Source organism: Penicillium lagena (genome assembly GCF_028827675.1).
Source record: "Penicillium lagena strain IBT 129212 chromosome Unknown utg000008l_segment0_segment0, whole genome shotgun sequence".
NCBI classification, from domain to species: domain Eukaryota; kingdom Fungi; phylum Ascomycota; class Eurotiomycetes; order Eurotiales; family Aspergillaceae; genus Penicillium; species Penicillium lagena.
The window spans coordinates 1,957,646-1,983,248 of NW_026623229.1; the positions used below are offsets into that span (position 1 = coordinate 1,957,646).

Consider the following 25,603-nt stretch of genomic DNA (forward strand, 5'->3'; position numbering starts at 1 on the left):
ATTCGAGTTGGCGGGGTTTGGGCGAGCTGCAAGGCTCGAGGGATCTGCCGGGAGACCAACAGGGAAACGCCCTCGTATCGGTTTAACCTTTGGCTGTCTTTTACCCGTCATCGGATCCAGCTGAGGCCGGATCGCCCAGAGCGGAAACCCGCGAGAGTTTGGGGATGTCGGAACCATCCCTGCTAGTTGCCTGCTCCTAGTTCGTTAGCCGACCAGGGAGGGGGCAAGAAAGTACGACCAGATCCATGTCGGAGTCTGGCCCAGCCACCTTTTCATCTGCAGCGATCAGTCGGGCAGGAGAAGCGAAGCCCTCGGTGATCGCTTTCGCACCAATCATGGTCTCCCAAGAGGTGGTTTACACTCATTACTCGCGTCCTGGCCGGGATCCTACAAGACTACGACAGTATGATTTGGCGGGGCCCGCCCCCGGTCTCGTTCGTTAGGGCAAGGTTCCTCCCGTGTCCGTCTCCCGCAGTGGAGCCGGACCAGCATGAATATTGCAACACAGACAGACAAGACAAAAGGAGGACAAATCTATGGGCGGAATGCGGAGGCAGCAGGGGGCAAGTAAGACAGGGGAAAAAAGTGAGCACAGAATGAAGGGGAGCCAGTGCGGCCTGTCCGCCTGACCCGGCGAGAGCAACAGGAAAGTGTGCCGAGTTTGGAACGGGGTCACTTCGGAAGAGCTGAATGACCCCTGCTACGTAACTAGCAGCTCGCGGGCCAAAAGTAACGAAGCTAGTCGGTAGAGGAGTGAAAGCCGAACTAAATTACAGCCCTCTCAATTGCCATCATAAGTACAACCGAGCAATCTAGCAAGCTTTCCTAGAACCAGATCATAACTTTGGTTTCCGTATTCGCAGCGCCCTGAACTCTACTCTAAGCCAGTTCCCAATCTAGTAATGCGTGATCAACGCCGCTGCTGCTGGACAACTTGTAGGATCCCGGTGACAGACTGAATGAACCCAAACACGAGCGCAAGGGCCAACGCCACCACCGCAATCCAAAACGTATACCGTTGGTTCGGTTTCCGCTTATCCGCGATCCACTGTTTAACCGTCGTCGGCTCCGTTCGGTCGTACTCATCCCGGAGCTCAAGCAGTTGCCGCCCCCAGTAGGGGTACTGGGTAATAGTACGTGAGGTGGCGGGCAGCGTCCCGGCTTCGAGGTCGATATCCTCGCGCCGACGGGCCTTGCGCATCCATTGTTGGCATTTCAGGTTGGAGGATGGGAAGAGGAGGGAGAGGGTCTGGGCGGTTTCGTCGAGGAGGCCCGGAGGGAATATTGAACTATAAACCAGATCCATCTATTAAGACCATAATATTACATGTAGTTGCTACCTTTTTTGTGAGGATGGGGGGGGGGGATATACGTACCACGAACTATAACGGTACCCCTGCAGGAACGAAGACAAATGAAAGATCTTCAGTTCCTTCTTCTGCTCCTCATCGACACTGAACGAAAGATGATCATGCAGGCACTCGGTCCAGACAATCTCAAACCCGCCGATCAGCCTAAGATTGGTGATATTAAACGACAGAGGAAAAGCAAAGTCGTCAGGCAGCAAAGGAGGAGGCGCCTCATCGACCCGCGGAAATAGCACACAGATGTACTCCTGCAGTGACTGGCGCGGCTCCCAGTCATCAATCGAGACCAGTAACCAAATGCGAACCACCACTTCAATAGCCGGCAGCGCCGGACCAACGCAGTCATATTCCTTGCGAAAATCGGCAACCAGCTGACTCTGCGGGATGCCTGTCCGAGCGCGGACGAAATTGATCAGGTCGATCAGGTCCTGGTGCGTGTGGAGATTGAGTCCGTGAGCCTCGATCAGAACCCGTTGGCTCATGTAGTACTCCATGAACGCATCGGAGGCTTCTAGGCTTTTGTCGGCGGGGAGATTCCATAGCTGTGGGAGTAAGCTGGCTTTCAGGGCTGAGGTTTTGTGGTCAGTCGCGGATTGCCCGAGGGTCAATTGCGAGAGATCTATTAGAGTTGATTCTGGATTGTTGTCCATCTTCTCTCCTGTCAGAGAGGTAATAACAGTCGCATCTCTCAATGTTCGCTCCTTCGGGTTCTGTTAAACCCAACACAGCCTCCTGAGGACATGGCGGTGGCTGAAGGATCACCGTTTCCAATGCCCATATTTGGGAAAGCGTTCAAGAACCTGGGTAAAATAAGCAGCCCACCTGAGAGAGACAAGATGTTTGGGTTTAGAGGATGCAGCACACCCAGGAGACTAGGTGACAATTAGAGCATATGTGGACGCCAACCAGGGCTCCCTCTTGCCATGGCCGTCCGCACACAAACGCAACCGCGATTCGGTCGAATCTCCGACTGGGGCGTGCAGACTGACGCACCAAGAACAACGAAAGTACCAACATTCTGGGACGAGCTAAGCGCGGACGAGAAGAAGGCATCGGTCGACCAGCAACGCTCCTGGGCATTCAACAGCCAATATGCCTGGAGTCCCGCGAGCAAAGTGTGCGAGATGTGGAACACGCTCATCTATCCCAACATCATCAAGCCACTTCTGAAAGACAACGGCAAAGTGATCTACCACAAGATCAAAAAACAGAGTCCCTACTCCGTCACCTGTTGGATGATTGGCCGAGAATGGCACTCGAGTCATCCCGCTGCGATTATCATCTGTGCGAATGCGAAAGTCACGAAACAGGCTGTTAAGCTTGTTGAGAAGCATGGTGAGCTGTTCAACTGGGGGTTTCGGGTTTATGGCTTTGAGAGCAAGATTGCCTTGAACATGGGTGCCCCTAATGCTTCTTTGGAGGAGGAATTGAAAGATACAATGAATATTTGTGGGCAATTGTTCCAAGTTGGAAGTGCCGAGGGTAAATATTTCTCGAGAACGGCCACCATGGGAGGCACAGTTATCGTTCAAGGGGAAATGTACGGTCTCACAGTGGTCCACCCATTCCTCAAATCCTCCGGCGATGGGGATTCTTCACAGGATGAGGAGTCCGACTACGGGGACGATGACAGTGTGGGAAGCGATTCTGCAAGCAATTATTCAGATGCAGGAAATCCTGAGATGACGATCGAAACAGACACGGCTTATTTTCACTCCGGGCCCCGGGGTTTTAACGAGCTGGGATCCATTCCCCAAGAGCGGTCCTTCTATTCCCTGGAGTCTGACTGGGCTCTTGTTCGCCTGACCAACCTCGACAAAAACAAGCTTCTCCCCAACTCCGTTATTTTGAAGGATACTGTTGCTTTCCCTAGTAAAGTTTCATCTGATCCTTCGGCCAAGCCTCTATGGGCAGCTGTTGGCACTGGACCACTAGTTGAAACGACTGCCTTTGACACAAAATGCGGGTTGTATGTGCCACCATTTGGGTTTCAAGATGTCTGGGCCTTGAGGATGGTGCCAGGTGAGTGTGTTGACTGATCAACGACAAAAAAACTACACTGACTCGACTCAGTGCCTGGAAACTGCGGATCATGGGTTATAAACGCCCAGGACGATTCAATCTTTGGAGTGATCGTAGCGGGTATGGCACCAGATATTTCATATGCCTTGCCTGCATCGAAGGTTTGTGATGAAATCAAGAGCCGTTTTCCAGACATGCGATTCCCGTCTTTGCGAGATCCCGAGACTCTCTTGGCTGCTGCTAGGCTCGGGAAAACGCAACTTCTTGAACGAGTCCTTGCCAGCATCGATCCGAATCAGCTGAACACCAAAAGCTCATCGGGTCAGACTGCCTTATGGTTGGCTTGTGAAGGAAGGCATTTTGATGCTGTCCGGATACTTCTTCGCACAGAAAACCTGGACACCAACTGTTGCAGCGCAGACGGGACGACGCCATTGTCACTGGCTGCCAAGCTTGGAAAAATTAGTATTGTCAAAATGTTGCTCACTGCTCCAGGAGTGGATGTCAATCTCCCGGATAAGGATGGAAACACTGCATTACAGCTAGCAATCATGAACGGCCAGTATACTATTGTCGAAATGTTGCTTGAAAGGCCGGATGTTGATATTAATCATCTGAATGGGAATGGAGACACCGCACTGCAGCTAGCAATCATGAACGACGATTATATGATTTCTGGATCGCTGATCGTCAAGCTGGGAGTGGACCCCAACCATGCAAACCTCCACGGAGACACCGCATTAACCCTGGCAGCCATGGTTGGCATAAGAGTGATTGTCGAAATGTTGCTTGAAATGCCGGATGTTGATATTAACCACTCGAATGAGAATGGAGATACTGCACTGCAGCTAGCAATCAGGAACTACCATGGGACTATTGCTAGAATACTGGTCGATGCGTCTGGAGTAAATATCAATCATCAAAATGTCAACGGAGACACTGCATTGACCCTGGCAGCCATGGCTGGTGAAGGGTTGATTGTCGACAGGCTGCTTAAGATACGGGATATCCAAGTCAACACCACCAACGTCGACGGCAAGACCCCACTAGCTCTGGCAGCACAAGGAGGCAATGCGGGTATTGTCGAGTCGTTCCTTCACACCAGAGAAGTGGTCGTCGATTGCGTGGATGGGAATGGCAATACGCCATTGATCTTGGCAGTAATGTCGGGGCATATATCGGTTGTTAAATTGCTACTTGAAATCGGACGGGCATCTAGGACAATTCAAAATCTGGAAGGAAAGACTGCTCTGGGAATCGCCATTGAGAAAAAGAATCATGAAATTGTCCAACTGCTTCTGGACCACCAGGAGGACTATACTGGCGCTAGCTCGGAACTGAGATACTCTGCTGGCTCCCGCGCACCCACCTTCCCTGAGGAGCACCATCACCTGCTAGACGAGAAGCTCCGTTCCATGCTAGGAGGAGATGCCACACCGCTCAAAGATGCTAATTCTGGACTGGGCGAGTCCGTTGATTCTATCCACGCACCCAGTTTCACCGAGAAGCCCCATCCCATGCGAGAGGATGCCGCACCGCTCAAGGATGCCCAGAAGAAGGGGATTCCACCTACTGCACGATGGACGAAGCTCGATCGGAGACTCGTGGATCCAGCTGCGCTGACAGAAGGCAAAGAGCGTTTCCAGGAGCGGACGGACTGTATTATTGTCCTGCGAGTGTTGACCAAGGAGGAGATCCATGCTTATGCTGTCAAAACGGAGCAGATCCGAGGTGAGCTTGCTCTCGAATATCACTTTTGTGGCATAGGAAATAGCTAGCTAACCAATGTTCAGAAGCTCGGCGCCGTCAATCCGAACGAGACAAGCCCCGTCAAATGGGCGAGGCGAATGAAATACCTCCGCACAAGCCGTCAAAACAGGACGAAGTTTCATTGCCATCGCGGCCGCACATCCGCTACGAAGAACAAAAGAGGAAACGCCACCTTGATAAAGCCATGGACAGCTACTTTCAGTCTACCTCTTTTCGCTAAAAGAAAGTCAGGTTCAGATATCTAGCGATTGATCGTACTCTGCTCTTGTTCTGATTCCTCTGTGTACTTTCGCTTAGATAATATCGCGTAATATAAGTTGCCTGCAGTCATGAAAACCAACACCCGCGGGCTTGTCCCTTTCTGATCAAAAGGCTGAAGCTCGAATACTATTGCCTCACTCCTTTTTCTTCGCTCAGGCCATTTGTTTTACGTAGTATTGCTAAAGGAGAGTTGGCCATCGATGCCTGTATCGGCAGTGCAAAGGATAGAATGTAAAGATGAGGGATTGTTTAGTTTCTGAGGTAGATCTAAGAAAACGAAGAGTATCACTACGAAGTTCGAAGTGGAGGGTGAATGTTACTAGCGATATCGGAAGACATCATCTTAGCCATGACTCCTAGGAATACTAATAGGCAGTAGAGCGGTTAGCATCGCGGTACACGATGGGAACTCAAGGAGATGAGCAACAGGGTGAACGCTTAGGTTGCTTGGTGAGCAAGTCAGGTCTCGCTTAGGGCTAGCTCTGAGCACCCGTTGAGCGGCTCACCCGTCGGCAGGTTTACTGTCACCAATACTATAGCAAGAGGTGTGCACATGGAGTAGCAATAAACACAAAAGCAAGTCCTTTGACTAAGTAGATACCCGAAGAAGCAGAACCGTATCCCATCCGTGTAGACCGATCCCAATGCAAGATAATGAAGTATGTATGAAATGGCCCCCTATAGATTCCCTATGAAACCCCCCGGGCCATAACGTAAACGCAAAAGACAGAAGAAGAAGAAAGAAGACGCATATTTGCCCCGACCCATGCAACAGATTCTCATGACAGCTGGGAAGATCCAAAGGGGACAAGAAGAAAAGCAAACGGAGAAGGATATCACGGAAAACACAATCTCAATCATAAGAAAGAACACGGTTGAAAGGGCCGAGAAAATAGATAAAGACTGATCAAAAATCAGAGAGGGTGGGTCGAGGCGTAGAAGCCATTCATTTTTGCTCTTTTTTCTTCTTAGATAAAGACCCGGTCGAGCTGGCGGAGGGCTCTCATGTCCTCGCCGCCGAATCCAAGCTTCTCGTTGGGGATATCCCGAGGTCCTTCGGCACTGCTGCCGCCGTTGGCATTTGGACTAGAGCCAGGACCACCGGGAGCGGCAGTCCCTGAAGACAACGGAGCCAGTGAAGCACCGTTCATCAAAGCGCCGATGCTGGGGACTGTGCCGGAATTTGATGATTCTGGGAGCTTAGGAGGCGTGCCGATGGGGTTCAGAGGCTGTAATGAAGCGGGAGATCCCTGCTTCAACAGGCGAGGGCTGCGCGCAGGACCATTGATGTGAGCAATACCAGCGCCCGGCGTTCGTGGTGATGCGCCTAAATGGGATTGATGTTGATGTGCGTAGGCCGGGGGCTTCTCTGTGGTGGCTGCTCGTGCATTGGGCGGGGTGACCGGCCGGGGAAGACAGACATACTGGATGCTGCACCGGCGGGAACAAGCGTTGTTTCGGGATGTGACGGTCGGTCAAATGCAGGCAGGTTCGGCGGAGGTGGAGGTGGCAAGGCATGAGCGTGGGCTTGCTGTGGTTGAGCGTAAGCAGATCCATTGGACACCGGCGGGAGATAGGCCCCGCCGTAGGGCACGGCGACAGTCGGCGGGGTGCCGAGAGGAGTAGGTGGCCAAGCGTACGATGGCGTGTACGGTGGAGCCGGTGTGCCTCGTGTGAATCCGCCGATAGGATGCGGAGTGATGGCGTATGCTGCGCCGGGCATGGGACCGCGAGTGACGACGGGGAGGTTTTGTTGGTCGTTGACCGTGGATTCCGGGTACAGGCCCTTCTGGGGTCGAACATGGCGCAGCGCGGGATCTGTGGTGGGTTGTTGCAGGTTGGAGGCGGATGGGTGAGAGCGAGAGTAGTAGCTGATCAGGTGAAGATGCTGGCCGGTGGAAGTGGTGATGCTGAAGGACTGCTTCATTAACCCGTCGGGCTTATACCGATAGCCATCGGGGCCCTCATCGGTGCCATCTCCTCGGTCCTCATCGCTGCCCCGACTTTCGGGAGTCTTGCCGCCTCTGGATCCCGAGTTCTGAGAAACGCTGCCACCACCACGCTTGCCCTCCATCTCTCTATAGGTGAGGAAGCTGCCAGACACACGACTGGCGCTCCAGGACTTTCCGTCCGTCCACCGGCGCATGCCCGCTTCGCGCTCATCCCAGACGAACACGGAGCCTGACCGAATCGACTGGCGCTCTTTTTCTGACAGTCGTCGTTGCACACGAGGCAGCAGACCGATGCGGCATGCCTCAAACAAGATAATAGCGTCCGCCGGCGTGCGGACGTGACCGTAATACGTCTCCATCCACCCTCGTAAATCAACGGACGACCCCAGCGGGGGAGTGGGTTTGACGGCCAGGTTTACGGGCTGCGAGGCTGAGGTTGTGATGACGACTGGCCTTTTGCTGTAGGCTGCAAGAGTCAGAAAATCACTTTTGGGTTGTGTGATAGCAAGTATTGTCGTGGATATTTGATTTGGTGGGTTGGGTATATTATGTGGGAGAGGTAGAGTGACAGAGAAAGAAGTGGGAGAGAGGGAGAGAGAGGGAGTTAAAATGGATAGATAGAGGGAGTTTGGGGTAAGGCCAAATAGCCAAAAGTATAAGAGCGCCAGGAGTGGATTAAGCCAAGCATTTAGAGTGGACGTAATTTTCCTTTAAGGAAGAAAGAAGAGGGTGGGTGGGGCTGGGATGAAAGGCACACAAAGACGTGCAGACTAAAACAAGTAAAAGAAAAAGGTACTCACGCTTTGGACCCCACAAGGTTGAATATTGGTTTGCTTAGCCGTGTTTCGGCGAAGGAGGGAGGGAAGAGGAAGGAGGAAGAGAGAGAAAGGAAAGAATGAGAGAAAACGAGTTTTTCTGGTTTCTCCACGGGACCCAAACCAGGCAGATGCAGGTATTATTAAAAACCAAAAGAAGGTTAAATAAGGGAGCCACAGATAGATCGGGGACGGACGGAGGTTGCTAAACGCCGAGTTGTGGAAAAAGGAATGAGAACAGAGTTGCGCAGAGTGGAGACAGGGCAACTAAGCTTGAAAGCTAGCTGTTATTATTCGAAATCCGGAGCAACGACTGACTGCCGAACCATGGGCCGGGGGGGAGTGTGGCAAGAGAAATAATAAGAAGAACCATAATAATCATAATATGTGTCTGAATCGGACCAGAAGGAATAAATAGGATATGACATCAAATTCCGTCCAGGGGATTATTGGCATCGAGCCTTCATCCCAAACACAAAAGAGGGGGGGGGGCAGGCCCCCCTTCGCAAGGCGGCCCCATTCCTGGCCGATAATAATACCATACATACGCGGTACGACGCACAGATCGCAGTGTAAAAAGTGGTTGGTGCGTCGACTGCGCTGAAGCTTAAGCTTAATCCGACACGAGGCGGCGCTGAACTTTATGCTCGCTTAGAGAATTTTCAGTTCATTTCTTGTCTCAGTGCTTGGCGGCCGGCCTAGCCGGTCACACATGGGTTATGACGATTACCAGCCCAGACCATGATTATTGATTCTGGAAAGCCCTCCTACCATTAAACGTCGATCGCCGAGATGTTATGTATTATTATTTTCGTCGCTGTGTTGAATTAGACCCAACACTTTGCTTTGATCATCCAACAGGATGATAGAATACCCGGCTAGCCCTAAACAGGAAATAAATGAGCTAGAGCAGCGATCGTATGGGGCGCGCCCGTACTCGTATTCTGTTTTCCTTTTTATTTTTACTTTTTGGGTATCTGCGGCCTTGCGATTCGAACTGAGCTGACCAAAGCGTTGTGGTTGTACTGTATACACAGGAATTCAATAGTTTGGCTAGGTCAGCCCTGGAATATCCTGGATTCGAATATTATTTACAGTGCCAAACACGATGTGACATCCTCGTGTAGTTAACACGTATTCATAATGATTGGGTTACCGCTATACAAAGGATTACGCCGGCGAGACTTGGCTCTATTCCTTTCGCCCTCTGCATCCCGTTGAAGAGCATTAATAATAGCACACGAGACGTGGGCCTCGCACGGCCTACCTATATGGATTACAGGTCACTTCTCCGGAGTAATACAACCTTTAACTATGCGCCTTGTGAAGGAGCCTTAAATCCTTTCCCCGCGGGCCAGCCTCGTCGAATAGAGGCAATACAATGAATGTGAGCAGCCAATCTGTTGCTTCGTGATGAGGCTTCTGGGATAGTATTGCGCGTTGGCGCTAAATGTGAAGGCTATTTCACTCCTCTTGTGCCCGGACTAGATCTAGAGCCGCGCAGAGCAGGCGTATCGCCAACAAGACGGTCTAGTGCATATGCACAAGGGGGGCGGGGGGTATTACCATGGGGGATGTGTTAGTTATAACCTTCTAACAATAATGATCATGATAGGCTTTGGCTTCAGCTAGTCTCCGGCGAGGCTTGCAGCAGCAGTTCCACACCGTGCAACAATTACGCTCTCCGACTTCCGCCTACCCGGTATATGGAGTGAGTGCGACGTGATACATAAGAGCAGGCAGGCACTAGTGGCCTGGAAAATGTACTCCGGACATTATGATAGGCCAGGGGACATCGATTATTGGCCAACACGGACAAGGGCTAGGGCTTGGCTCCTAGTTAAGCACAACAAATAATAATAAGCACCATGACTCAGGTGTCTTTTGTTCCTTGTTTTTGGCCTGCACTAAGGTTGGTCGCGGCGTATGTATGGTATGTATGTGCTTCGACGCTGTCTACTACTACATTCGGATAGTGTGTCTTACCGTGGCTTTACTTTTATTCTATTATTAATTGGCCTTATTGGCGAGGCTGATCGCGTTTCACATAATCAGGGCATCAGATCAGATATTTTCCATCCGGCCGGTGGGTCTCCCTGAAAATCAGACTCCACCCGCTCGCTAACCATATCGCAATTTTGCTCTATCCTTGCGGGCCAAGCCGCCACACTTTTATTTTTTCATTGCCGACCGTGGGTTTGAGCCACGATTTTGCATCAGAATTTGAGTTGGTTCCGTCTCCACGCTCTTACATCCATTATTCATCCAATTACATCAGATTATACGTTTTGTATGTAATAAGTGAATACCTGCGTGTTCTCCACCGCGTATTCGGCAGCCTAGCATAGCCATCCCCCCAGCGTCGCATAGTGTCCCTTAACTAATTTCATCGGCCGTCGTATTTGTATTAGGCGTGCCAATCACTCGCCCGTTGCCGGCGATCTTCGGCCTGGGGAGGAGGGGCGATGACGTGCCCTTGCATGATGGCGGGCCCTAAACTGGCATTGCTCTCCTCCGATTAACTCTACTTGAGATATGGTTGCGACGCGTTCTGTATTGTCATACATTCATTGTAACCCTGGAAATAAATAAGATTGTGAAACGTCGCACGAGCTTATCTCCACTAGCATAATTAAGCTGTGAAATGATTGTCGGCAAAATCATTGCTAGCCGCTTACTATGATGAAAGGGGAATGTGCTCTTTTTTTCCCCTCTCCCCCTACCCGAGACTTGGGATGGCTATGCATCTATAGTCCATTGTTTAGTGCGTACACAAAACCCTAAGTTTCTAACTAATCCTAGGAAAGCCAAGGCGCGCCGTCGCACCTGGGAAGGCTGCCTAGCCCTAGTTATACGATCGCACCGGTCAAAGCCACTGAGACAGATCCTGTTAGGACCAAGGGAGAATACGGAGAGGCGATGGGTTTCATTTATTATTATCAGTAAAACCCAGCCCAGTGGATTCTGTTGTCTCACCGTACATTGTTGACCATGTGGCCTGCCATCCTCCGCAAATACGAACACGATAGTTCAAAAAAAAATTTCTGTCAGCTGGATGGATCAAATAATACATGACTGACTCGTACATAACCGGAAGACACTGCCCGACTAATGGCTTATGCTTAACCCCGGTAAGGTTGGGCCCCCTTGGCGCGACTTTGAAAATACCTTGGCCTGTTAGTGCTCACTTTACATCAAGCCACGGTGGATTCATAAGCCCACTCACTCGGCAGTGTTACGCGAGCCCCGCTATTCGTCCATTCTCTAAAAGTTGATATCGGTGCGAGTGGGTCCCTGGCTTTTTTTTTCCAGGAGCATTAATGTATTTCTTCGGCCGGAGTTGCCGGTCGGTCTGATTTGCCCGCTAGGGAGAGGGTCTCCAGTTGGATGAAATGCTTGGCCTTCTATTCCGGTAAGAATGCTGACAGAGCATTGATAACATCAATAGGACAGTGGAACAGTACATCGGACTATAAGGGAGGGAATCAATCAAGTAATCCTTAGAGCAGAGCATGGACGTCTTTGTACATATGAGGTAACACGCATGTCCAGTTGTACATATTTTTAACTATGTATAATTTCATTAGTAGCAGCCCCGAACGAACTATCATCTCAATGGTAGTAGACTAGCAGCTAAAAACCCATTACATATTTCCATTCTCAGCGCCGCTAGTCACTGATTCTCACACAATTTAGCCTCGCAAGGCGTCCCACAGTTACGCTACGGTTAACTAACACTTAAGGCCGCCGCCAGGACTCAAATCCTTCGGCCCCCTTTCTTTCCAAAATTCCTCCTCGACCGTGTAGATCCTGCTCCTCCACTACAATTTACTAGCCGTTGCCCGTGAGGTCATCCTGCAGTTCGTGTTTCTATTTATTTTCCATGGCCTGTGCATCCGTTCTGGGGTAAACAGAAGCAAAGCCTACCACACAAAAAAAGCGCTCCTACTAGGCTCCTCCTGGGCTCTTGATAGGCTATTGCTGGGCTCCTGCTTGGCTCTTGAACAATCCTGGACCATCTTGGATCTTGAATCTTTTTCCCCAGAACAGTAACCATCAACAAGAACAATTCCAAAACACCAAGCTCAGGCCAAGAGCTCATGTCCAGCCTCCACTTCAAATGGTCCTGGTCCTATTCCTTCGTGGATGATGAAAGGTGAACTAATTAATCATAACTAACTTAGCGCAAGCTTTTGCCTTCCAGTCTCGGAGACCCCGAGATTCTATTATTACACACCTTGAGTTGGGATCAACATGGGGGCCGATGCTTGGGAGTTTGTTAACACGGCTTAGTTTGCCCTCTTGTCTGCGATGGAACGATCTGCTTTCTACATGACTATCGAAATCGCTTTCGTTTCGTCATGCTATGCGAGACGATGTTACTCTGGACAGGGGATCTACCTGGTTGCTGTTTTGGGGCGAGTAATGAACTGGAAAGAGGTATCAAGTTGAAGGCGAAAGATACGGTTGGCGGCGATGCCTTTCTCCTCTCTGTCTCCATGGTTCTGATACAGGGTGCTTCTATTTTAGGGACCTAGTGTAAAAAGGCTGTAACACTGAACCAGTGTTCCTATAGACAGCCTTGGAGATAAGCCATAGAACATCGCATATGATCCTACACATCGCTATCGTACAATCGAGCCAAGATCAGCAGTCTGCCCGCCCGAAATATCTCGGAAACGAGACAACATCCCGCACGCTGGAGACGCCAGCCAAGTAGCCCAAGAACCGGTCGAAGCCCAGCCCAAAGCCGCCGTGCGGAGCGGATCCCCAGCGCCGGAGATCCGCGTACCACTGGAGGTGGCTGAGATCCTCCGTTGGTGTGAGGTGAGGGTACAATGGTTCTAGAGATATTCTATCACCGTTACTGTCACCCGACTCGGGGAGCACGCGAGGCTTGATCAGGCCGTAGTCGCGCATGTTTTGGATGAGATTTGGGAGACGGTGCTCGCGCAGAGATCCACCGGCCACTTCGCTGACTTCCGGTAGAAGTAGATCGAAACAGGCGACCGTCTCTAGGGAGTTGCCGGCCTCGCTAGCGACCGTTGTCGGAGCCATGTAGAACGGCTTGATTGCTTTGGGGTAGTCTGTGACGAAAACCGGTCGACCCTTGAATAGATGCTCGACAATGTACTTCTCGTGTTCGAGTTGTAGACCATCCGCCCATGCCGGCGGATGCTCGAATTGAGCACCATTCTCTGTCACCGCTCGCTGAAGCATCGCAATTGCTTCCGTGTACGTGATGCGGTCCCATGTAGGCCCGTCCATCAACTCGGTCCATCGCTGCCGAAGGGGCGATTCCTCGGTCATGTTTTCATTCCCAGACTCGCCCGTTCGCTTCGCCGACAAAATTTCCTGTCCGACGGTAGTATTGTACAACCGACGTGTCAGGTCGCGGAGCATTGATTCTACCACCCCCGTCAGAGACTCCATGTCATCCATGAAATTGACTTCGGCCTCAAGCATGTAGAACTCGCTGAGATGGCGCGGTGTATCGCTCTTCTCGGCCCGGAAAACGGGCGTCAGGGTCCAGACATTGCCCAACTCGGCCGCAAATGCTTCCAGATGTAGTTGCGACGACACGGTCAGGTATTTAGGTGTTCGGAAGAATTGGTCCGTCTCCGAGGCTGCCGCACCCCGCGGCACCAATGTGAATGTCTCCCCGGCTCCTTCGCAATCGGAAGATGTGATAATCGGCGGCTGCACTTGTGTGAAGGTGCCATGTGGGTGGGAATGGAAAACGTTTCCTAGTTGGAATAAGCACTCGGATCGGAACCGCGACATGAGTGAATTGAACGGCGTGCGGATTCGAAGATGGGGTATCTGGCGCAGGAAATCGGGACTATGGTATTTCTTCTGAATTGGAAATGTCTGGCAAGTAACAACCAATCAGTCAGTCGCTGTGCTATTCGGGGTGGTGACCGAGTTGCAAACCTCTGGATCAGCCGCACCAACAACATTCACAGCCGTTGTATGAAGCTCATGGCTCTGCTCCTTGCCTGGTGGACAAGCCTTCCACACCCCAGACACCTCGACAGCAGCTCCCGTAGTCAGACTAAAAGAAGGACGCGATCGGGTTAGCTCTGCTTTGATGAGTCCGATTCGCGCCGGGAAAAAGCATACTCAGCGGCCTGCGCAGGCTTCAGAATCGCCTGCAAGGGCTCCACCGTCGAGCCATCCGTGATCTCCGCAAAAGCAAAGCGCTTCTGTTTGCGAACAGACCGAACTAAGCCATTGACTTTGACCTTTTGGTCTTCAAACTGGTTGGGACCGTCCGCTTTGCTGGCTTGGAGGATCTGCACGCATCGGAGAACGTTGGGACGGGTGCCGGGAGATGCGGGATTATGGCCCAGTCTGGTGACGGACGTGGCGAAGGTACGCCATGTCCGCATTGCTTGGGAGAGGTCGTTGGAGCTACGGTGTGGAATGGTTTCTTATTTTGGTCGGAGGTTGCGGGCTGGATGGGCGGGCGGTGAACACCATTATGGTCATGATCTATTTAGAGCACTGTGCTAGGGAAATAGCAGGCACTATTAAATTAGAATAATTATGAATGCTTTTCTTGGGTGTTTTATAGAGTATTTGTTTCGAGAGGGTTCTTTTGTATTGATGCGGAGGTATCGTGGCTACGGAAGGAGCTTGAGAGCCCCGAGCTACAGATATATATTTCAAGAACAGAATAGGGAGTTTTGAAATAAAGCCAAATTGCATTGCGTATTTCGAGTGGAGACTCATACTCGGGGGAATAAGTGATTGTCATGAAGCGTAAAATGAAGTCTCCAGGCACAAAGGAGCGACTGTGATAACAACGGTGCTAGAAGCGAAAAGGAAACCAGCAAAACACCTCCGCGCATTCTTACTGCGAACCACGTCGCGCATACGCCTTTCGCTCCTCTTCAATCATCTCAATCGCATCTAGAAGATTTCCATCCGCTGCGGCGGCGTACACAGCCATCCTGGACCGTCCGCCATCCTGTTCGGTGCCATAGCCCAAGTCGACAAGGGTGGTGATGCAACTCTCGATGGGATCGTGAGTTTGTCCCTTGGCCTCAGTGTCACTGGCGACAGGAGGATCGAAAACTGGATCACGGGTTGTTTCTTCTTCGGGGAAACTGCCAGGGATTCTCTCGATATGGGTTGGTCTTATACGCTCCCGTCTGTCGAGACGAGCCCATGTGTCCATCTCCGAAGCAGGACGGGCGATGGAACGCAGAGACTGGCGGTCGGTCGCGCGGCGCCTCAATGGAGCAATGGGGGAACCACCGGGAGTGTGGATCGAATGGGCAGCAATCGTGGTGTTGGCACGGCGAAGTCCATGACTATTGCGAATGCTCGTGTCATGGTGACTTTGAGATCCTCGAAGGGCTTCGGGAGCCTCATGGGACGAGACTTTGTGGATAGTAGGCTGCACCGCCTGCTTTCCCTTATCACCAGTCTGTGACTTGTCTTTTCCAGCCTCCTTATCATGGTGTTGGTTCGCTAGAAGATGAGCTTCCAACTGGGACACGGGTGGGAACCGAGCCATCTCCATTTCCGGATTCAGACTACTTGATAGATTGTCTGGTTGCGTCGAAGATTGACGGTGCGGATTTCCCTGTGGAAGAAGAGATGGGAAGCGCGCGGCGAATGCAGGATCGTCGGTTGGCGAATCAAGCAGGGCAGCTGTCTGGACGGTCTTGGTTGTAGATGAGCTAGGCTCCTGGAAGGTGACAGATTTCCGACGCACAGGTAGGCCGGTGCGCGCTCGTCGAGCGGACGGCACCTCTGATCTGGAAGATCGGCGCTCAGCCGATTCAGTGTTCCTGTCCTTGCTTACACTCTCGCGACGAGAGACATTCGGTGACTGAGGAGTGAGAATGCCTGCTGGACTAGGCGGAGCACTGAAATTCTCAATAGGCGAATGATCACTGAACTCAAGGTTGATGGCATGTCCATCGATATGGGTTCCCTGGAGTGCTTGCATAGCAGCCATAGCGGGATGGATCGATGGGAAATGCAAATAGCCAAACCCGCAATGCTTGCCATTTGTAGCATCTACTGGAAGATCCACATCGACAATAAACCCCTTGGAAGCAAAGACATCCTGAATCATTCGTTCAGTAACGTTGAAGCCGACATTCCCAATAAACAGCGACTTGCTTGTATGAGGGCCCGTTTGAGTGTGTGCGTTCCTCAAGTTAGGGTTGAATGGAGGTGCTGGGTTGGAATTCAGCGGAACCTGTCTGCCTGGTCTAAACCAGTGATGGGGAGGACCTGGCGGCCACTGGAATGGCCAGTGTGGGGGATGTGGTGGTGGTGAAGGAGACGGAGGGTAAAAGAAAGGCCGATGACTAGGAGGTGGCCACATCGGAGGAGCATAGGCACCGGGCGGTCGATAAGATGAAGGTTGGGAGGCAGGGCCAGAAGGCGCACTGGTTGGATTCGATTCATCTTTGTTTGTAGACTCTGATGCTTGTTGTTCCTTCCCGGTCGAGCCTGTTGGTAGCTGCTCGCCATTCTGGCCGCTCGACGAGGGTTCATTGTTTGTGGACTGCGGCGCCGGTGCAGTGTACAGACCATCTGCAGATGAATCCGGACGGTACATGCCAGCTCGACGAACCTCATGCTCAAATGCTGCAAACAAGGACCGGCTAACTTCATTGAACTCCGAAGCGACCTGCCGCAAAGTATCCACCGCGTTCTCAGCGATGGGGCGCCCCGCGTTAAGGGCTTCTCCTGCGAAGTGCCGTCCATCGTCAGGGAGGTGATTGAGATGAGCACCTAGGTTTCTCATGTGGTTCTCCAGAGATGCGAGGAGTTGCTGCAGAGACGTTCTTACGTTCTCAGGCAGGGTGCTCTGGGCATTGTGAAACTGGCGTTGCATCTCGGGCAGCCTGGTCCGTAATTCAGATTGGACCATGCCAGCTCCATTAACCAGATGGTGCAAAATTCGTGCCGCAAGGTCTTCAAGAGGGCGAGGAGTTTGCTCTGAACCTCGAGCCGCGGAGGGTTCCGCCGCGGGAGGAGGAGATGCTGAGCGAGACGGCTGAGTTTCAGCGGGCTCGGCAGAATGGAGAATGCTCGCCAGCTCAGCTTCAAACGCAGCTAGAAGGGGCGGCTGGGCGTCTTCGGCGGTAGAAGTATTGCATGGCTCGTTATCATCGGTCGTGCATTCAGGCAGGGGCTTGTCTTCGCAACCCTGCGTATCTGTATTGATTTCAAACTTCTTCCACAGCTCAGTGATTGAGTTCGATCGGCGAATATCAAATATGTGCATGGGAACCGGATCAATCTGGGAGGATAAAGCTTGTAGGGACTCGGTTTGGATGGAAGAAGAAATAGGCTCGTCCAGATGCTGGGACAGCTCGAGGGCAGAGCCAACCTAGATAGATCGTCGTTAGCTACTGATGCTGCTGCCGATGATGTTTGACCCCGCTTGAAAGAAAGAAAAAGACATCTACTCACTGTGATGGTATCGCCATCATCAAGGTCGACGTAAGTCAATCTGGCCCGCGGGTTATTGCGCGAGAGAGCATTGTAGTCGCCCGCCGAGATTTGCACGACTCTGGGGGACGAACGAGGTTCGTTATCGGGTTGGTGGTGGCGATCATCATCCGTCTGGTCCGCGACGGAAAGGGCTGGAGAAGAGGGTTCCACGGATGAACTCTGGTCGGGTTGAAACACCAGGTCCCTGATCTGGAAAGGCTTCAACATGATCGCGGACGTCAGTGGGTCGGGTGGGTGTGTGGTTACACGATCGGAGGGATGGCGTGCGGAGGCATATAAACGATCACAGATGGGTGTGCACAGGCGTAGCAAGGAGAAACTGCTGCCTGCTCAGATCTTGATCCTGTTTCGGTCAACAAGCTAGAATGATCACGGTCCTGCTCGCATCCACCCCCGTGCTTGCAAGTCGTCAAATAGGCAACAGCTTATCCGGGATAAGATAAGACCCTCCGTCACATGACGCCGGGGTTCTATTGTTCTTCTTGATAATTAATCGAGACAAGGATCAATAGATTAATCGACGACCGTGAATGACTACCCTCCATGCCTCCCACATAAAGAAGCCACTTTCCGCCCATGTCGACGCCTCGAAGTCCACACCTTCCTTGATCCATCCGATGGCGTCCACCAAGCCATCGTCCCGCGTCGAGACGCCGGCGCGCAACGTCAACCATGTCGTGCTGGGCGACCTGGTCCTCAAGCCCTGGAACCAGGCTATCTACCCGGCCGATCTGGTGACAAAGGACACCGACCGGCTGTATGTATGCCGATGGTGCTTCCGCTACTCCTGCGACGCCAGCGCATTCGCGCAACACACACGCGTCTGCGAGAACCGCACAACACCGCCTGGCGAGAAGGTCTACGATCACGGCGGCTACGCGGTGTGGAAGGTCGATGGACAGGACCACAAACTCTTCGGACAGAACCTGTCTCTCTTCGCCAAACTCTTCCTCGACAACAAAACCGTGTTCTTCGACGTCGCCACCTTCCTCTTCTATATTCTCACCTTCACCGACCCCAACCCCGACAAATCGGATACCTACCATGTGCTCGGCTTCTTTTCGAAAGAGAAACTGTCCTGGGATGCGAACAACCTCGCCTGCATTCTCATCTTTCCGCCGTACCAGCACAAACAGCTCGGGAAGCTGCTAATGGGCGTCAGCTACAAGCTCAGCGGGTGGGATATGGACGGTGGTGGATGCATTGGTGGACCGGAAAAGCCACTAAGCGACCTGGGCCAGAAGAGCTATGATCGGTTCTGGGCGGAGCGCGTTGCGCGGTATTTGCTTAAGGAGAAGAAGGACGGTAAGAGCAAACCCGGCGAATCGGTCCAGAAGAAACCGAGCACCCCCAAATCCGCCCGCAAGAGACCACTTCGCGAGACCATGACCGTTGAGGAGATTGGACAGGCCACTGGGATGTTGAACGAAGATGTCATCACCGCTCTCAAGACCATGGGCGTTGTCAAGACGGGCTTGTCGCCAAAGAAACGCAAGATGGGCCGTCTGGTCGCGGACGACAACGCCGTGATTATCCACAAGTCGGATGTGTGGGAGTGGGCACAGACTCACAATCTTGCGTTGGATGATCCTGTCAGAGAGGATGGGTTTCTGGGCGAATGGGCGCCGAAGACTGAATCGGAAGAAGAGTGCCTGCCTATTTCCTCCGAGCCCGACGACTGACTGATCAGCCAACTTGTGTACGATAGAGATGATACCTGACATAGCTACTTTTATGATGATCATGACAATGAACTTTCCGAGACTACTTGAGCTGAACGAGGAAGAAACAAGTGGTCAATATAATACTTTCTTTTTTTTTGGAGCGTAAACATCAATCTCTAATGGTTTACATGAGAAGCGCATTACTCCTCCATACCACCTGGCCCACCCGACTTGCTCATCTGCCGGGCTTTGAGCAGCTCGTCGCACAGAAGAAGGTTGGAGGCAATGCCCGTGCTGGAAGCAATGCAGTTCCGCAGCACACGGTACGAGTCAAAGATACCAGCCTGCACCGGGTCCATGGGTTCGCCCGTCGTCAGATCCAGACCGACCAGATTGCCCTGTCGGGTCTCATCCTGCAACTCCGTCACCGCGTCCTGAATGTCGTGGCCCGAGTTGGCAGCGAGCGTCTTGGGAATCACCAGCATAGCTTCGGCGAACGCATCCACACCCCGCTGCGTCTTGCCCCGAAGGCTCTTGCGGAATTCCTGAGACGTCAGGTGCTCGGAGACTGCGACTTGGAACGAGCCCGCGCCCGGAATGACGCAGCCGTCCACGATCGTGTTGTAGACGGAGCGCAGACCATCGCGGACGGCATCCTTGACCTGGGCAATGGTGTGCCCGTTGGGGCCCTTGATAAGGATGGTCACAGACTTGGGATCCTTGACCTCCTCGACAAAGGTGTACTTCTCCTCGCCCAGCTGGTGTTCGTAGACCAGACCGGCCCACCCGAGAACATCAGGCGTCATGTCCTCCACGCTGTTCTGGGCAACACCACCGCAAACCAGCTGCAGACGCTCCATGTTCCGCCGCTTGGCTCTCCGAAGAGCCATGATACCGTTCTTGACCAGAACATCCAAGCTGAGCGGATCAATACCCTTCTGGTTGATGACGACGAATCCCTTCTTCGGGTCGTTGCCACAAACCGCCTTCTTGAGCTCCACAATCTTCTGCAGTTTGGCATCGACGAACTTGCGCTCGCTCTCCACGAGTTTGTCGCGCTGCTCCGCGCTCGAATAGTAGAAACCAGAGTTGATCTCCGACTTCTCGTATTCCAGGCTGACATTCAGTGTCAAAATGAAAGCATTCTCCACCCGCTTCGGCATGTCGGGGTGCCTGGCGCCGTGGTCCAAAGCGAGACCGCGAATCAGCTGGGTGTCCGACGATGTCCGGTGCTGCATCGTCATGATCTCAACCATGTGCAGATCCGGCTTCTCAGGGGCGCGATGGATGGCGAGCACGGCGTCCACAATGTCGGGAGTGAGTTTCTCGGCCAGGGCGTGGTTCAATTTCGTGGAGAGGGAGGTGCGGGCGACCGAGATCAGCAGCTCTCGGTCAATTGTGCGCTCGAGCTTGAATTGATCGAGGAACTAGGCCATCAGGTCAGCAAGGAAAACAGGCATAATTTTCAGAAGCAAATACCTTGATAGTCTCGGTCTTTGCAATCTCGTAGCCATCGGTAATCACTCGAGGGTGCAGCCCCTCCGAAATGAAGCGGTTTGCCTGCTTCAGAAGCTCTCCCACCAACAGCACGACCGACGTTGTCCCATCACCAGTGATATCATCTTGTGCCGTCGCAGCGCGGGCAATCATGACCTTTCCATATTATCAGTAAAGAGCGAGACGGGGTTTGCGGTAATGGCGCCTTACAGCCGTGGGGTTTTGAATTTGCTGCCAACCAGTTAGCCATTGATTCTCTTCAAGTTGCAGCCGAGACCCTTACCATTTCCCGCAACAATACGTTTCCATCCTTGGTCAACTTGATCTGTTATAGCTTAGCACACCGTTGCAGGCGGATCGATCAGGGGCAAGCTGCATACTCCGCCGGCACCGTCCACCAACCTGCATCAAGTCAGCATATTGCCTAGAAATGGCCCAAAAAGACTCACATCTTCAAAGTTCCCGACGGACCCAAGTTCGACTTGAGAACATCCTGCAGACCCTCTCCGGCGCTGATGTTCACCTTCAAGGCCTCACCCCTCCGCTGCATGAAATGTTAGTGTGCGGCACGCCCACCGGTAGGGAGTGGCAGCATACCCTCGACTCGGCTTTCGGGTTGAGCAACTGGGTTGCAGACATGGCCGCAAGGTGAACGATAGAATTAAGAAATGGAAATGCTCGAAAGGAAGAACAACACAGCGAGTCTCGCACACAGAGGGGTGTGGGAGCTGGCGCTGGGGCGGTGAGACGGGCGGGTGGCAGAAAGCGCACGAAAAAAAAACTTCACTACTGCTTGGTTCTCTTTCCCCAACCCCCAATCCTCACCCTCCCGCTAATTCCCCCCCTACCCGGCCTGACTTTCGCCATGGCCGATTTTCTGCTCTTCGAGGGCCCAATGGGTTACTCGCTTTTCAAGGTCGCACACAAGGGAGACTCGGTGGGCAACAGCCTGAAGGAGGTCCAAGAGGGTGTGAATGACCTCGCCAAGTTTGGCAAGATGGTCGAACTCTCCAGTTTCCTGCCCTTTGAGTAGGTGTCACTTGAATTCTATTTGGCTTCTTGACTGACCGGACCAGAAACAACAAGCAAGCGCTGGGCGAAATCAACGACATCTCCGAAGGTGTCGCATCCGAGACCTTGGTGTCTTTCCTGGAACTGAACCTCCCCAAGCCGAATAAGAAGAAGAAGGTAGTCCTGGGTCTTGCAGACAAGGCCTTGGCCGGCAGTATCAAGTCCGCCTTTGACTTTGTGGAGTGTGAGACCGGCGACACCAGTGAAGTCGTTCAGGATCTCCTCCGTGGGATCCGTCTCCATGCCGACAAGCTACTGAAGCAGCTCCGTGAGGGTGATATGGACACTGCCCAACTGGGTCTTGGTCACGCTTACTCTCGTGCCAAGGTCAAGTTCTCCGTGCAACGTGACGACAACCACATCATCCAGGCCATTGCCATTCTGGACCAGCTCGACAAGGCCATCAACACTTTCTCTATGCGTGTGCGCGAGTGGTACTCGTGGCACTTCCCCGAGCTGGTCAAGATTGTCTCTGACAACCAGCGTTATGCTCAAGTGGCCCTTTTCGTCAAGGACAAGAACTCTCTGACGGACGAGAGCCTGCATGATCTGGCGGCCCTTGTCGAGGATGATAAGGACGTTGCCCAGAACATCGTTGATGCCGCCAAGCATAGCATGGGTCAGGAGATCTCCGAATCTGACATGGAGAATGTCACTTCCTTCGCCGGCCGAGTCGTCAAGCTCGCCAAGTACCGCAAGTCGCTTTATGACTACCTGGTGGCCAAGATGAGCGTCGTCGCTCCCAACCTGGCTGCCCTGATCGGCGAAGTCGTCGGTGCTCGCCTGATCTCTCACGCCGGCAGCTTGACCAACCTGTCCAAGTACCCGGCCTCGACGGTTCAGATCCTTGGTGCCGAGAAGGCGCTCTTCCGCGCCTTGAAGACCAAGGGCAACACTCCCAAGTATGGTCTGCTGTATCACTCGTCCTTCATTGGTCGCGCTGGTCCCAAGAACAAGGGCAGAATCTCGCGTTTCCTCGCCAACAAGTGCTCCATTGCCTCCCGTATTGACAACTTCTCCGAGGCGCCATCAACCAAGTTTGGTGAGGCCCTGAAGAAGCAGGTTGAGGAGCGTCTGGAGTTCTACGTTTCTGGCGCTGCCCCTACTAAGAACGAAACCGCTATGGTATGTCACATGAAGTCCCTTGCCGAAGTCACCGCTAATTAAATGCCAGAAATCCGCCATGGACGCCGTGCTCGCCGACATCAACGTTGATGTGGACGGCAGCGACGCCGAGATGGAGGACGTGGCTGCGCCCAAGAAGGAGAAGAAGGACAAGAAGGACAAGAAGGAGAAGAAGGAGGAGAAGGAGGAGAAGGAGGAGAAGAGCGAAAAGAAGAAGAAGCGCAAGTCCGACGTTGGGGAGTCTGAGAAGAAGAAGCGCAAGCACGACGCCGACGCAGAGCCCTCGAAGAAGAAGAAGAAGGCGTAAATGCTTGGTATCGGGAGTCTTCGTACGGCGTTGGGTTTGTTGGCTTGGGTGTAAATTATTGATTTCAGGCCATTTCTTTTTTAATTTCATCGTTGCTATCATTCACACTTCTTCACATCTGGTGTTGCGGACGTCATGGGTCCCCGTAGCATACACGCCGGCGGTTAGGGCTGGCTGGCTGGCTGGTGCCCACACACCGCCGATCATCTCCTCCCCCTCCCCCTCCTCCGACCTCTCATTGATCGCCGCTCGAGCCTCCAAGATCCATAGTTATGGAGGCATGAACTGACGGTTGATGGCCTGACTACTCCCCGACGCTGGGCTGATCCGTCGTGACGCCCACATTCTTTGATCGCCGTCAGCCCCCGCGATGATGCACAAGGCGGTTCTGTCGCCCAAGCGCAAACGCGAGCCCTCCGAGTCAGACTACTATAGCAGCCCCGCCGCCTCACCAACCTCGACGGTGTCCGTCACTAGTTACCAGGAGGCCCGGCTCCGCGAGGAGGAGGATCTGGGCCGGAACAGTCCGCGCGCCGCGGTGGCCGGGCGATTTGGAGAATTAGCTATTCACGGCGAACGCCTCTCGGATCCCCCCACAGGCCCGGCTACGCCTCCAGCTTCGGGATCATGCTTGTCGGACGGCCAGCAGAACCCGAAACCCAAGCCTGACATTTTACCCGCCGTCTCCGCTCAGACGGAATGGGACAACGAGTCGGCAGCCATTTCTCCTCCAAGAAAACAGGCCGTGCCGTCGTCTCGCAAGCAGCAGAGTCCCGCTTCCTCACCCTCCAAAGCCCGCAAACAACGACTATCACCACCTCTTCCAGATCATATATCGGAGGACCCGCTGGTCTGGCATGACTCGGAGATTACAGGTCACAGCCCTTCTGATCCCACCGATGACGGCTATGGGATCAACGGTATTGGTTTCAAACCGACCGCGGCGATCGCCTGGGCAAGGTCGCAGAAGCGACAGCAGCAGGTCGCTCAGTGGAAGAGTCGCGAAGCACGGGAGGCCCGTGAGAAGCGACGGCAAAGACGACATGAAGACGGCGAGCGGGATAGTATGCGCAGCATACATGAACGCGCAATCCAGAAGCGGGTCAAATTCGATGTTTAAGCCGGCTCCAAATGCCGCAAACGGGATCTAGTCATTTCGGCGTTTTTCTTTTCTTTCTCGACAGGTGTTTCGGTGCAGGATATGGGATTTGAATGACCGTGAATATTCGGGGGAACAGCTATGATACATGAGATGATACATGAGATGACTTGATGATCTCCTAGTACAGGGTTCGAAATATACAACTTCAGGATATAAAACAAACGAAACAAAGAACTCCGGGACTCCCAATAAGGAATGAGGCATCGTTACCAGAATTTGTAGTTGGACATGTTCGTCCAGCTCTTCTGCCTTTTTTCTTCCTCCGCACGCGCAGCAACGGCCGCTGCCGCCTTCTCCTTGTCCTTCTGCTGCTTGATTTTCAATTCCTGCATCATCTCAACCGCTTGTTTCATGCCGGTCAGCTCGTCGCGTTGGCGCTTGCGACAGAACTCGTATGCTGCTAGGGAGGTGATGGCGAACACGCCGACGGCCCAGTTCCCGGCCGACCATAATGAGGGGAGTCCTAGATTGCACCCATTAATTTTTTCTTCATCTCCATTTGTATGTCCATAGCATTCATGCCTTACCTCCGAAGATAGCTCGCATCCCACCAATTCCAAACCCGGCCCCGATCCCCGTCATTAAAGAGTCCCGCGCACATGGGGTTTTGTGGATATTGGAGAGCTCATTCAGAGAGATGTTCCCGACGAGTTCGGAGTAAGGCGCATCTTTGGCACTCTTGCCCGGGGGCTTGTACTTTGCGTTTGCGAGCACGTTCACGGGTTCTTCGGGGTTGCCGAATGCGTCCCACAGCTTGCCGACTTGCGATTGGGAGAGGTCGTGGGTTGGTTTTTGGTGATCGGGCGAGGTATTGGACTGGCGGTTGCCAGGGTCTTGTGAATCCTCGGCCATGCTGTGAATTGTGTGGTGGACTGGGCAATAATCCGTCACTGTCATAAATTCGAGATCAACACCCGCGACCCTCGGAGAAAATAAATCCGCGCTGGACATAAACGGGAAGTTATTCCGGAAAGACTTAGTCATTGTCGCGTGTGACGCGGTCGCGTTGGAAAGCGAAGAAGGGTGATAGGCAGACTCCACCGGCATAACTATTATCTCACCAACTCTTTGACTTGCGTCTGCTGTTCATGCTCTGCTCACTGC

The 25,603-nt window shown here is 52.8% G+C and overlaps 11 protein-coding genes across 11 annotated transcripts; 5 read left to right on the plus strand and 6 right to left on the minus strand.

Moving 5' to 3' along the window:
- Positions 1 to 910: 910 nt before the first annotated feature.
- On the minus strand, positions 911 to 2,017 carry N7510_011406 (uncharacterized protein; the record flags this gene model as incomplete). Its single annotated transcript, XM_056983331.1, has 2 exons — positions 911 to 1,289; positions 1,377 to 2,017. 2 exons carry the CDS (start codon positions 2,015 to 2,017, stop codon positions 911 to 913), a joined length of 1,020 nt encoding a protein of 339 aa, XP_056828825.1.
- Positions 2,018 to 2,290: 273 nt separating this feature from the next.
- N7510_011407 (uncharacterized protein) lies at positions 2,291 to 3,406 on the plus strand (the record flags this gene model as incomplete). Its single annotated transcript, XM_056983332.1, has 1 exon — positions 2,291 to 3,406. The coding sequence occupies one exon, from the start codon at positions 2,291 to 2,293 to the stop codon at positions 3,404 to 3,406; it is 1,116 nt and encodes a 371-aa protein (XP_056828826.1).
- Positions 3,407 to 3,511: 105 nt separating this feature from the next.
- Positions 3,512 to 5,167, plus strand: N7510_011408 (ankyrin repeat domain-containing protein; the record flags this gene model as incomplete). The annotated part of the gene is made up of 1 exon (XM_056983333.1): positions 3,512 to 5,167. One exon carries the CDS (start codon positions 3,512 to 3,514, stop codon positions 5,165 to 5,167), a length of 1,656 nt encoding a protein of 551 aa, XP_056828827.1.
- A 1,221-nt stretch (positions 5,168 to 6,388) lies between these two features.
- N7510_011409 (camp independent regulatory protein) lies at positions 6,389 to 7,731 on the minus strand (the record flags this gene model as incomplete). The annotated part of the gene is made up of 2 exons (XM_056983334.1): positions 6,389 to 6,789; positions 6,846 to 7,731. The coding sequence occupies 2 exons, from the start codon at positions 7,729 to 7,731 to the stop codon at positions 6,389 to 6,391; spliced, it is 1,287 nt and encodes a 428-aa protein (XP_056828828.1).
- A 5,103-nt stretch (positions 7,732 to 12,834) lies between these two features.
- On the minus strand, positions 12,835 to 14,579 carry N7510_011410 (asparagine--tRNA ligase SLM5; the record flags this gene model as incomplete). Its single annotated transcript, XM_056983335.1, has 3 exons — positions 12,835 to 14,058; positions 14,122 to 14,242; positions 14,311 to 14,579. The coding sequence occupies 3 exons, from the start codon at positions 14,577 to 14,579 to the stop codon at positions 12,835 to 12,837; spliced, it is 1,614 nt and encodes a 537-aa protein (XP_056828829.1).
- A 464-nt stretch (positions 14,580 to 15,043) lies between these two features.
- Positions 15,044 to 17,880, minus strand: N7510_011411 (RNA recognition motif domain-containing protein; the record flags this gene model as incomplete). Its single annotated transcript, XM_056983336.1, has 2 exons — positions 15,044 to 17,548; positions 17,632 to 17,880. The coding sequence occupies 2 exons, from the start codon at positions 17,878 to 17,880 to the stop codon at positions 15,044 to 15,046; spliced, it is 2,754 nt and encodes a 917-aa protein (XP_056828830.1).
- Positions 17,881 to 18,290: 410 nt separating this feature from the next.
- Positions 18,291 to 19,355, plus strand: N7510_011412 (putative histone acetyltransferase (MysT1); the record flags this gene model as incomplete). Its single annotated transcript, XM_056983337.1, has 1 exon — positions 18,291 to 19,355. The coding sequence occupies one exon, from the start codon at positions 18,291 to 18,293 to the stop codon at positions 19,353 to 19,355; it is 1,065 nt and encodes a 354-aa protein (XP_056828831.1).
- Positions 19,356 to 19,537: 182 nt separating this feature from the next.
- On the minus strand, positions 19,538 to 21,473 carry N7510_011413 (chaperonin-containing T-complex subunit CCT6; the record flags this gene model as incomplete). The annotated part of the gene is made up of 7 exons (XM_056983338.1): positions 19,538 to 20,764; positions 20,817 to 20,990; positions 21,045 to 21,065; positions 21,118 to 21,159; positions 21,215 to 21,236; positions 21,284 to 21,378; positions 21,432 to 21,473. 7 exons carry the CDS (start codon positions 21,471 to 21,473, stop codon positions 19,538 to 19,540), a joined length of 1,623 nt encoding a protein of 540 aa, XP_056828832.1.
- A 226-nt stretch (positions 21,474 to 21,699) lies between these two features.
- Positions 21,700 to 23,337, plus strand: sik1 (snoRNP complex protein NOP56; the record flags this gene model as incomplete). Its single annotated transcript, XM_056983339.1, has 3 exons — positions 21,700 to 21,863; positions 21,911 to 23,030; positions 23,080 to 23,337. 3 exons carry the CDS (start codon positions 21,700 to 21,702, stop codon positions 23,335 to 23,337), a joined length of 1,542 nt encoding a protein of 513 aa, XP_056828833.1.
- A 370-nt stretch (positions 23,338 to 23,707) lies between these two features.
- Positions 23,708 to 24,457, plus strand: N7510_011415 (uncharacterized protein; the record flags this gene model as incomplete). The annotated part of the gene is made up of 1 exon (XM_056983340.1): positions 23,708 to 24,457. The coding sequence occupies one exon, from the start codon at positions 23,708 to 23,710 to the stop codon at positions 24,455 to 24,457; it is 750 nt and encodes a 249-aa protein (XP_056828834.1).
- Positions 24,458 to 24,705: 248 nt separating this feature from the next.
- Positions 24,706 to 25,351, minus strand: N7510_011416 (COX20 family protein; the record flags this gene model as incomplete). The annotated part of the gene is made up of 2 exons (XM_056983341.1): positions 24,706 to 24,962; positions 25,027 to 25,351. 2 exons carry the CDS (start codon positions 25,349 to 25,351, stop codon positions 24,706 to 24,708), a joined length of 582 nt encoding a protein of 193 aa, XP_056828835.1.
- Positions 25,352 to 25,603: the final 252 nt, after the last annotated feature.